Source organism: Maniola hyperantus, chromosome 17 (assembly GCF_902806685.2).
Source record: "Maniola hyperantus chromosome 17, iAphHyp1.2, whole genome shotgun sequence".
NCBI lineage: Eukaryota > Metazoa > Arthropoda > Insecta > Lepidoptera > Nymphalidae > Maniola > Maniola hyperantus.
Window position 1 is genome coordinate 9,581,827 of NC_048552.1, and position 13,040 is coordinate 9,594,866.

General features: G+C 35.1%; 1 protein-coding gene across 1 annotated transcript in view; it reads right to left on the bottom strand.

The window, feature by feature from the left end:
* Window positions 1–260: 260 nt before the first annotated feature.
* The window catches only part of LOC117990104 (zinc finger protein basonuclin-2-like), a 30,847-nt gene continuing 18,067 nt past the window's right edge, over window positions 261–13,040 (bottom strand). The window contains exon 2 of the mRNA XM_034977549.2: window positions 261–5,948. Coding sequence (XP_034833440.1) covers window positions 2,772–5,948 — 3,177 coding nt within the window. The 3' untranslated portion in view covers window positions 261–2,771. The remainder of the gene's footprint in view (window positions 5,949–13,040) is intronic.

Below are 13,040 nucleotides of genomic sequence, written 5' to 3' on the forward strand. Positions count from 1 at the left end.
ATGATTACTGAATACTGGTTTTAGTAAAACCGAATTCAGGCACATTTTAAGTACCTATTATATTTAAAACTCCAGTGTATCGAAACCTTGATATGAATACAATAAGAAATATAGGTACCTACTTACATTATCTTTTCGTCTGTTATTATTAAAGACAAAGTTAAAGTAGAAAAATTAAAGTGTTTTTAAAGAGTTTATTCTTAAATACTTTAGGTAGCATAAATAAAAGAAGGTACGCTTAATTGTTTTAAACATTTTATTTTTATATTTAGTAATGTTTGGCAAAAGGAAGAATAACATGCTTCAAAGTGTAGCTGCATCTACACCCGTCTTAAATACATAATACTTTTTGGTTCTTACATATTATTTTAAATTATGTAACAAAATTTTCACACTAAAACACACATTAAAGGAAAAAGATGAACGGGGTGCCATGATATAAAGTGGTTGCATTAAAAGTAGCCAATCGCGAGGCTGTCTTATTTAAAAAAAACTGTCGCGGGTGAAACTGGCTTCCTATAATCAATATTAACTTTTTTGGCATGGACTCCGTCTATCTTTTTCAATTAGTCTGGGTCATTAAAAGATTTTGAAGTACCTACCTAGTTTACATTTTTTACGATAGTGAAATCATAATTTTGTTGTTTAGCACCAAAATAGCTAGAATAGACCTAAAATGGATTTTCACTTGATATCCTACATTAAGCATAATAATTTATAATGTGGCTAGTTTGGCACTCGTGAAATCTAAATTGGGAGAGATCCTAAGTAGAAAGATCAAATTAAAAATGACAATACGTGTAAGAGATACAAAGAGCTTTTTTATATTATTATTGTAATAATAATTTAATATACCTACTAAAATAAGGATAGTAGGTAGATGTATCCTAGGGTTAGAAAAAAGTAAAAAAAAAACAAATCGATTTTTAATGAAAACATGTTTAAAACACCTGTTTTAAACATTTGTCTAGAACAAAAAAAAATGCAAACCAGGAGTACGAAAAAATTACATTTTGAGAGATTTTGAATCACAATACGTCGGACTACGTTTATTAGTATTAAGCAATAAATCACCATAATATTACAATGCTTTAAGAATATTTTGAAACATATTATTCATAAAAAGGTGAAATATAAATGCACTAGCGCCAAACTAGCAGACACTCGTTAGTGCAAATGTTATTTGACGGAAAACCAATATCAAATATGGAGGCACACATTTTTATATAAATTGAAAGAGAATAAAAAAAGAACAGAAATAATAATGTATTTTAGGGTTATTTTTGGAATTACGGAAATAAAATGTAGATTATATTCATTAAGAAATTGCACGGTTTTGTTCGAAATCACGAACTTTGGACAGTGGATTCAATTTTAGTTTAGTTTTAGGCCGTTTTGCTTATAAATTAGTTCATATCAAATAAAAAAAAATTTGATCTGAATTGCAATAAATTACACCGTTTTTTTCGCCAACTCCTCAATTAATTATATTCTTTCAATTAACATATTTTCTTCTATGGGCCTTCGCTTATTTCAATAAAATATAAATATGTTATTATTTATTTTCACTGGTAGGTAAGTATTTCTGTATGTAACTCAAGCCTTAAAAAGAATTTGTAGGTAGGTAGTACGTAACATTTTAAATAAAGTAAGTACCTAGATATTATTAATCAAATCAATATATAAACATAAGTAGGTAACGTACTTACCATTATTTATAAATCGACCAATATGTAAATAATATATGTACTGTAGTGGACGAATATAAATATTATGCGTAGATATGATGAATATTATTAAGCCGAATATCGAATTTTGCAAAAATGTTAGCCAAAAATAGGCAAACGGCAAAATAATGCTTTCAAATTAAACTTACAGTATCAGAAAAAACTTCCTGTAGGTAAATGATAGAAATTCCAGCAGGCCTATAACATTTTAAGAGAAGTAACCCTAGCAGGCTCCCTGACGTTCTCCATACAAGACTTTGGTTCTTATTTGAAGAAACCAATCAATTTCATAGACACGTTCAAAAAACAATTATTTATGTCAGATTTACGTAAAAATGTGTAGTTTCAAAGTTGCAGCAGCGGCCCAAAAATTTGTACAAGTAAATTTTTGAGTTCTATAATTTTAAAACCAGACATTTTTACAGAAATCTGGGTAACCACAGACACAGATTTGTTTTTAGAACGTGTCGACAAAATTTAATTTAGTTTGATTGGTTAGTATTCAAGTGAGAACCAAACTAAGTTTATTTTGGAGTGCGCCAGTCTTCCTAATTTTTGACTTTAAATAGTAACTTTCTATATTATTTAGTTCCAAATGGAAATATCTATAAGAAATTTCAGCCACAAATTTGTACATCATTATATCTATTAGTATCTACTATATTATATACAGTTATATTGCACAATATTACTATGGAATGTTGAAGTGTTTATAAAACATGTTATAGAATATTAGGAAAGCTATTTAAAACATTCTTAAATTATCACTTAAATCTTCTACGATAATTATTAATAAACTAAATATTTACAAAGCTCTTAAAAATAAATCACAAACCATGTTTTATTCGTTTGTAAAATATAAAGTATAGTTACAATCAGTTTCTCGCCATTTTTACAACATGGATTTATTGAGAATTCAAAGGTACTGGACATGTACATGATCTAATCTAACTAAGCTATTTGGTAAGTCTAATTAACATCACAAATGCACTGGATATTTGGCCGTGGTTAACAGCCCATAAACACGGATTTCGCGTAATCGGGTCACGAGGAAGTAGGCTGGGCCCTACCATTCTGCCGACGATTGGCGTGCGCCTCGCTGTGAATGTTTCTCTTAGTCCTTGAGAAGAACGCAGCGTTGCACCCACTCACTGAACACCGATGTAATAGCTGTACATGAACACTTTCACAATGTAGCTTCAAGCTTGACAAGTCTTTGAAACACTCTCTGCAGCCGCGGCACGGAAAACCATCCTTATTCGGTCGAGGCGCCTCATCCTCGACACAATAGTTGAGTTTTTGTGCCATTGGGGGTGAATAACTTGGATTTTGGCAACCGAACGCATTCAGACTAGGTGGCAAGAAACCAAATGGCAAAGGAGGAAAATTTGGAAGCATTCCAAACGGCGTAAATAGGAAAGGATGTTGGTTAAACATGTCACGGCCATTTAAGTAGGATTCCGGTAATGGAAGCGGTGGATAGGGTGCACTAAAATGCATGTGTCCTAAATGACTTTTCGGTTTTTCTGTTTCTCTAGCATGATAATATTTCTGAGATTCAATATACGGACAAGCGCGTTCTTCATCGTTCAATTTGACCAAGAGTTCCATTTGCTCTTTAATTCTGTCTAGGATCCGTGATTCATCAAATATCCTTAGGTCATCAGCTAGAATTCTTCTGTGAAGATTCATATTTGAGCTATGACGATCTCTACTGCGCCTATTGTTAAAAGCTGCTCTACATCTTTCGTTATTACATTTATACATCACTTTTAAATGAGCGTTTTGATAATGCGTTTTTAGTATGTAAATATTTTGGAACATTTTATCACAAACTCTACATTTAAGCGGGTTATCTACGTCTATTGGGACATCAGTAGTTGTTACAAAGAAACCATTATCAAAATGACCGTAGATTTGTCCTTGAACATCATCTGACCCATAGTCGTAGCTCGATACAGATGATGAAGGAGATCTGTCAGAGAAATCGATATTATCATTTACACTTAAACTGTAAGGTCCTAGAGGACTATGTGTCTCAATTTTTTTTGTAATATTAGGGAAATCTCCTTTCGATAATCTTTCTAGCCTTTTTAATGAATTCTCAGATGAATATTGATCGTTATGTTGATGATATGGTTCATGAGATTTAGATGACTCACTTTTATCCACAGGCTCTTCCTTCACTCGTAAGTCTTGGGCACTGCAATTGATTTCAGTTGTTTCAATTGGAGTAACTGAAGGAGGTTCTTGTTTTATTTTAAGGTTTTCTACTTTATCATTCGGAACTGAATAGTTAGTAATGCCAGTATCACTTTCTTCACATTTAACTCTTTTCAGATTTAACACTCTGTCTGTATCATTGCATTGCTCCTCATTTTTACTTTCCTGATCAGTGTTTTCATTTACATAGTTATTTTTAAGTCTAGTTGGGTTAAAATTCTTTCTTTTCCTCTTCATAACTTCTGGACTTATAGTATCTTTTATATTATCCGAGTTTTCGTTATTGTCACTTACACTTCTTTGGTCATATTCCGTTTCAGAATCCTCTATTGATCCTATCGATTTATTAAGATTCGAATAATAGTCACTTGTATCTACGTGATCATTTTCATCGTCATCGTCATCGCCAGCCACTACCACAATTCCGTCATCATCGTCAGATTCTCCGTTGCCGTCATGATCTTTGTTTTCAACAGAGCTTGATTCACGACGCATATGATGAGGAATATCCATTGAAGGTGAGAAATTTAAGTTATTTTTGTAATCAAGTGGCATGTTTGAGGTATATCGTCTCATATTTTGCGATGGATTGAGCAGTGGGTACGATCCAAATGGATGCATTGGGTTTATTCCTGGTGGCATACTTAAGCCAGCGCCAGGCGGAGGGATTAAAACAGAATGAGATTGAGCACTTCTTCCATCATGTGGTGAGATTTTCCGTCTTAAATGAGGAGAATGTAGTTTTGGATTTGGATTAGCACTGTGCCTATTTCTAGACCTTCTTGAACTGAACATCATGCTACATCCTTCAACTGTGCATTTATGCATTTCACGTAAATGGACCGCCGAAAAATGAATTTTTAGGGCGCCCTTATCACAAAAGGTTTTAAGGCACACATTGCACTGTACTCGCTTTTTACCAGTGGTAGGGTTAATAAAATGGGTACCTAAATTCAGGGGCATTTGAGAAGCGCCCCATTGTCTTTTTGGTGGACTAATACATTTTCCTAACATCATGTCTCTCGTTTTCTGCGCTGCTTCTACATAGGCATCCTTACTTAGGTTCAGAACATTCTCTTCATCTGTTCTTAAACTATCTGATCTCATTTTACCAGTAGAGTTATGAATTCTGCTTTCAGAATGTTCTGCCAGTTTCCCCGATATTTGTGGTAAAAGTGCTTGCAGAGATGCCAATCCCATCGGGTTTTGGCTCAGAGCAGCTACCATCGCTGCAGGATGAGAAAACGTTGAAGGCATCGAAATTGGTGGCATGGGCAAATTATTTGGTAGTTGAAAGTTGAAAAACTGACTTCTCATTACATCCATTGCTGCTTTTTCTGTTGAGGTCATATCGTAATTACTTTTTCTGTTTTCTTCTTTATTTTCACTAACCTTATGCTTTCTAAAATCAAATGGTTGCATGTCCTGTAGATGATTTAAAGGAGAAGAATTAACAGGACTAGTGTTTGAGAGGGGACTTGACGAGGTAGATAAGTGGACACTGCGATTAGGAGAGGCTTCTGCAGACGAAGTTCTTTGAGGTGAATGGGTTTGGTCGGGTGTATATCGATTGCAATTTGGTGACGTCTTTTCTTTCTTAACTTCCACATCTTTGTCCGAGCTGTTAGTTCGAGTTTCTTGCATAGTTTTCAAATAATCAAAATTTTGTTTTGCTTCCATCACATGTTGAAAGTATTTAAGAGATTCATCATTTCGTATTTCTTTCGCTGATCTTTCCATAAGTCGTCTGAATTCTGCCTCGAGTTTTAAATGCTCAAAGGCCCTAAGTTCGTCATGGTTGTCCATGTTCTTTTCTTTCATTTGTTCATATTCCTGTCTCGGCCCTGGGGGTGATGGCAGACCATTTTTCTTGTATATTGGTAGAAGAGAGGTTTTATGGAGCGCTCTGGCTTCTTGGAGCTTGAGAATTTGTTGGAGAGCCAGGTTGTGTTCTGGCCCACATCCACTCCATCTTTCTGCGCTGCTTGATTGCGATTCCTGTAACAATAACAAGAATTTATAAATTTGTGAGAATAAACAGGAAAAATAATCTCCAGAAGATACTGAAAACTTATAATAGGCTGAATTACACAAGTAGGTACTTTTTGATACCTTTTATCATATTTAAATTTCGCCGCATACTTATTCTATTTGTAAGACCCACTTGCACAAGGACAGTTATACTGATTTAGTTTTCGGCAAGAGTCACCAAAAACAGACACAGACACAAAAACAGACTGGATACAGTCGCCAAAAAGTGACAGCAATATAAAGTTTAATTGGTTTAACTAAATCCGTTTAACTGTGTTTTTACAAGTGGGCGCTAAACAGATTATTATCCATTCATAAAAGTTATGTTCTTTTTCATTCTTAGTGACCGATTTATGCAACCATCATGTCAAAACATAATTTTTATAAATCACGACACTCCATTCGAAATCCCACCATTTAATATTAGATCACGAAAATCATGGACCCATAAATATTCACAACCTTGATTCGATTAAATTAATTTGAATGTATCCGCCTATTCGTATAAAGATTCGAACTATAGCAATTTTAAAGACAGGTTGGTCTAATGCCTCCTCAAACTAACTATCGGGTCGACACAAAACCACACCTTGCGTTTTCAAAGGCTAATATCGAATTAATTCCGAGAACGGAGAGCAATTGGGTAAAATTGTGTAAAATGACGGTTTCGAGTCGACTCAAGAATAGAAAAGTGGTTTCTGTCGCGTGTTTCAAACGATTTAATCCGAAAACTAAATTACTATTCATTTGGTAAGTATTCGGGGCCGGGTTCACATTGTCAAACTTAAGTTTCTGTTAATTCGGCCACTCCTTAAGCTCAAGTTAATGCTGCTATTATTGTTATAATTGAACGGTAAGTGCTTCAAAATAATGGGATTTTACCTAGTGTATACTGATAATTTCAAATATGAAAATTAATTAAAGGTATTATGGTAATTTATATGTAGAAATCTATGTGCAATGGAATAAACATTCCTTTCCGATTACAGACCGATTTGTAAATCGAAAAACCTAATCGTGAATTTTACAAAGAAATCGACCTCCCATAATAGGTAGGTATGTCCGTCGGCATAATTATTAATTATTTTTTAATATGGATGGATATACACGTGTATTATAAATATTTGTTATAACTTAAATACATTAGCAGTCTAGATTTTGTCTATATATACAAAATGAAACATTTTTTGCCAGAACAAATTACTTAATTATTATCAAAAAACCTTTAGGTTATTTATTTTTATACAGCATTAATCATCTTTATTGGCACTAAGCTCACAAATTTTCTATAATGGGTACTGCAACGAAATATTAACTGTAAATTTCCAGTTAATCTAAGTTTAACAGGCACGGTGTTACGGGTCTTCTCAAACAGACGCGTGATCGTCTTTTTAATTCAAAAGGTAACCTTCATCGAATAGGAGAAGCTATAGGAAACGAACCTACTTCTCTGCCAAAGTACTGGACCATTAGGTCACGTATTTGTCATTAAACTGTATGCCTAAGATAGAAAAGCTGTGGAATTGCATATAATTATTTAGTAAATAGTTAGACTAAAATGCAAAGTGGTTTCGTGCTGACCCACACCTCACACTATGAGAGCATCGGAACTTAATTTATGGGTGGTTTATTTACTTTGAGATATAAGTTATAACGCTCTGAATAGCTCTGGCTTACATGTTGCGACAGACCAGACTGATACCTAGCTAATTTATAAGAAATGATTTTCATTAAGTGCCAGTTTCTTAGAAATAAAATAAGTACACTATAATAGGACCTTTTTATTCATGCAAATTTTACAAAATACTTTGGATTGCCAAATGAATTAACCACTGTTTCGGATTGCCCTTCCCATCGAGAAGAACCAGTAAGACAGTTATTAGTAGCGCAATCTAATAGATATATCTATTATACATTAATGACTGACAGAAACGATGCTCTACGAAGTTGAAGTCTCTTTCAAAATTTCGAAGTAATCTTTCTTGCCAGGTACTGTACCACAGAGTAAGGATATTATAAATTACATACAGAGCTTCAACGCCGTTCGAAGCTGTCTAGACAGAGCAATAGTACGGTAAGTGCGAGACGAAGGAGCGACCCGAACTGGCCTAACATGTAGTTAGGCCCTATGTTGAAGGGCCGCGCCGTCGTGGTGGTCATTTACCACTAGATCGAAGCCTTTGGCTACTGTGTCTCTCTTTACACTGTGGCCGTACTATGTCGTCTCCATGGCGTGATACTTGATGTTTAAATCGTTTGTCACTCGATTATGCCGTGTAACCCGTGTAAGCGATGGCTGCCATATCATTATACGTTTCTGGGGAAAATTAAATTGTCGTTTGCCGCCCGCACCGGCGTCGGCGGCAATTTCATAATTCAAACAAAAAAACAGAAAGCTTCAGTTTAAATTCTTTTCTAATGCCACAAAATGGATAAATGCACGATAATAAAGTGTCGTTTAAGTAAAGTATACGTTTCGTTATACGAATAAATTGGTAGAATAATTTCACGATTTGTGTAGGTAAATGTTTTGAGTTATTTTTTCAAATGTTGACGTTTTTATAAGAATCATAAGATTATTTTAATGTCGTTCAGTAACATGAACATTAATGGGTTGAATGGGGTTATTTTTTGTAGTTAGTTTTTTTATTTGAAATAGGAATTCGTTTTATATTATGTACTGTCTCTGTACCTTATTTCGGTAGGAAATAGATTAGTAGATATAATACTGTCTACTGTACTACCACAGTTTTACGATGTGGTACTACTGACCACCAAGACCCGGCACGTTCGTGCCTTAATTTTCCCAATTTTTATGTATGGAGTAGAGACATGGACTATCAAAGCAAGAGAAAGGCAAAGAGAATAGATGCGTTCGAAATGTGGTGCTGGAGGCGGATGCTACGGATTCCGTGGACTGCCAAGCGCACAAACGTGTCTATCCTTTCGCAACTCGGAATCACTGCTCGACTCTCCTCCATATGTTACCAACGATTGCTCTCATATTTCGGCCACATCATACGGCGGGGGGATGACAGCTTAGAAAAGCTCATAGTGACGGGCAACACTGAGGGCAAAAGACCGAGAGGCCGCTCACCAACTAGGTGGTCAGACCAGCTAAAGGAGTCCAGCAGGTGTAGATTTTATCACATTGCGAAAATGGCCACCGACAGAAGCCGATGGAAACAGATAATCCATTCGAGGGCAGGTTGCCAGGACCACGATCTTCAGCAATGAAGGAACGACCGGAGAGAGAGAGAGACTACTGACTACCTATCTGATATCTTTTAGGAGAAAACCGTACTAGGTCGTCGTAGGTAGAAATTATGTTTGAAATGTAGGTGGGTATATTATGTGCATTCTTGTATTCGAAGAAGTTCCCACGTGGAAAACGAAATAAAGACACAAAAAGTACGCAACACTAAAAGGTTATTGACCGGTCAAATAAACACACTATATTTAAACCTTACCTACTACTGAATAAGTACTATTTTTAAACTACAAGAGTGCAATTTAAATTTGCTCCGTATGACCCACGCCTACCGGACAAGCGGACATATTTCAATACGTTTTTTCAGATTTCATAACAAACTGATTTATACTTTAGAGTAAATGAAAATAAGGTTTAATTTGCGCTGGGTGGTTTTGTTGTGTTTTTTCCAAAATGCCCATTTCGCGATGTTCGTTTTTGGCTCAGTATCGTGACAAGCCATATTGTTCAGTGCATGGATATATGGAGTAAACTGGTTTGGATGCTGAGCAGCTTTGCGTAATGACGGCTTCCAAGGCAAGGATTTTTTTGGTAGGAAATTTTGCTAGCATCTGCATATTTTAATAATTAGGATGATGATATACCTAGGTAAAATCTACAAGTAGGTGTAATATGATTAATTTAACTGTTTTGGGGTTCCGACTTCCGTACCTCAAAAGGAAAAACGGAACCCTTATAGGATCACTTTGTTGTCTGACTGACTCACACTTGGCCGGTTTTTTTTTCTTTAGAGGCCAAGGATTCATTATCCTAAGCAGGTTTAGAAAAAACAGCTTATTACAAAATCATTTTTGTTTCAAACAGGATTAAAAACATTTAATAGTATAAAACTTTTTTTTGTAATTTGAAACATATTGTAAAAATATGTGTTGTTGTGTAAAATATGTTTAAAATAAAAATAAACAATTTTAAACATATTGTTTAAAAAAGGTTTAAAAAAAATCAGTTTTAAATATGAAAACCAACCCTGTGCTGTGCCTGTGCAAAGCTTCTGTGTAAACCGGCCCTTAGAAATCCAAGTTTGGAAAATTATTATTAGTAGACTGTAATTTGGTCTTCGTCGTTTATAAGTAGGTACACTACGGAACTCTACGAAATACTTTTCGTCGTTTGTTCTCTACTGAACTCTACGAAATGCTTGAACCTTGGTAGAACCAATAGTCTTATATAGAACCACATAAAGCTATGTTATTAATCGATCTTCTTATAGATTTATACACCCCTTACAATTGAAGTAAGTAATTACCTACTAAGATAAGGTACTGAGTAAGTAATGCCTAACGTACAACCTTTATAATTAGTACAAGTATAACAAGATAAATACTATACGGAACACCCTTCGATAATTCAACCATTATTCATTAGATAAGTACTTATCATTACCTAATGCCGAAAATTATTGTTCCAATGTAAAGGAAGTAAAGGCCTAGCACCAAAATTGGATACCTAGCTAAAATGTGTACCTAGATGGCAATCACATTCGATTACTTGCTCTAGCGATCAGACCCCCGATTGTGTAAGAAAAACGTATTCATCGTTCTCGTAATCGTCAAAAAATTCTGCCCTTTGATTGGTTGATTCGCTGTTTACATTTTTTCACAGCCAATCAAAGGGCAGAATTTGTAAACGATTACGATAACGATGGATACGTTTTTCTTACAAAATCGGGGGGCTGGTTTACTTTTAAAATGTCTGCACACAGATAGACGCAGATGGGCAGACCGATTGGACGAAACCATAAAGGTCCCTTATTTTATTACGGAACTCTAAAAATGATAATAAACATTTACGGACAGCAAAAATACATCTCAAAGCGAGCGTCGTATAAAAAACTCAGTCCACGAAAACATTAATTAAACCGTCGCGTCGCGTAGGGTAAATGAGCCAACTGTCGACATGTCGACTTCGCGTATCATCCATCATCCCATAAAAACCATTGTAAAGGTCAGGTTGCGGCATCTATTATTGTTCCAACGAATTATATGCACAATCGTGTCCGAATCACAATGTTACATCAAACAGCGAGTATCAATATTTGTCGCTGTTACAACAATGGCGTCACTGCAGCGTGGGTGGCCATTTTGTGTGCTAGGATTAATTTAATTAACGTTGCTATCATTATGAATCAGTGTTCTGATATGGGAGAGTGAGAAATCGTAACTTTCGAACTTATTATTAAGTTAGTTAGGTAGGTACGGCATCTCACAGGTACAGTCATAGTGAGAAAAAAAGTTTAGCGGCGCTAGTTTTTGATAAATTAAAAGGTCATCATATTCCATTATAATCCATACCTACCTACTAAGTATTAATATTATACGTTTTCTGTCTTTCAAAGGCTTATTACACCTACCTGAAATTAGACGTCCTAGGTAGGATGTAGGAAAGTGTTATCGCATTTCGCAAGTTAGGATCCTAGAAAGTATGCTAGCTAGGAATAAAGTAAGGTTGCAGCGTATTTAGATTATCACAGCCAAAATTTGGTTCAAAGGTAGTCTGCATCCCAGAGCCGTGCCCTACTGACATAGTCTTTTTTTTATTCTGGAAAATCAAAGTTTCCACGAGATTTTTAATAAAACCTAAATCCACACAGACGAAAGTGACGGGTGTTATCTAGTGCGAATTTTAATAAAGAGGCTTTTGATTTCTAACTTCAGTATTTGCTTAATTTTCGTACTTACCCAGGTTTTTTACTAACTACTTATAGGCACGTATTTTTCTACAGATATCAAATCCTCATTTAAAGCAAGAATAGCACTAGCAGTCTCAACTAAATTAATTTTATCCGATGCGATGTAATTATTAATAATTGCAATGGTCAAATCCCCATTATAATTATTAATAATCACCCAACATTTAATGCCAAGATGGCGTATACGAGCATTATACGCCGAGGCATGGTCTCTATCATTACAAAGACACTATAATCTGTCCGCGAGCCCATTATGAGTTTTGATATAATTTAGATTCCACATGAAATTATCCGCTCTGGTCGTTTAACTTAATATCTGTAATGATACACCGTGGACAAGTATGAGCCGCTTATCTTAATCTCGGCTTAAGGCACCTCATGGCGTTATGTATTAATAATAATTGGATTACGGGCAGAGGTCAAATATCGATTTGGCTTGGCTCAAGAGTCAAGACAATCCCAAGATGCAAGATACACCTATACTATAGAATATACTTATTATAGATGTGAATTATACTTTATATTATCCAATTTACACACACTAATAGTAGTCTTTATACGTGGCCTTGTCACTTCAAATAGGTACATACCTACCTAAAGATCAAAAGCCGAAACGAAATGTAATACGCCCACGTTAATTATGAAAGATAAATACAAACACGTTCCAGGTAACTAAGTATCTAAATACTAAGAGCTCAAAATAACTTATCCTACAAACCTTTTGGTAACCGTCTTCCCACCAACGTTTCACGAACTGTGTCAGTTTACACAAACTATCGTCTAAATCCTCACTCATTTTTAGGATTTTGTATGATTTAAAAACACAAATCACTTCAATCATCCAAGTATATCTTCAGGACCTACAAATACATTTGACAACACGAATATCTATGCTATCTTGTCGGATATCATAACTATAACGTCACTAAACTGTTTGGAGATTCCAGCCAAAAATTTTGGGATGATAAAATGCAAAAATTGAGCAACATAGTTAGGCACTCTCAAACTTTCGTTGACTTGTGTAACTGACAACAACTTTTGGGACTTCTTCGCGATTTTAGAAGGCATGTGCGATCACATCAAAAACCTCACCGACTAT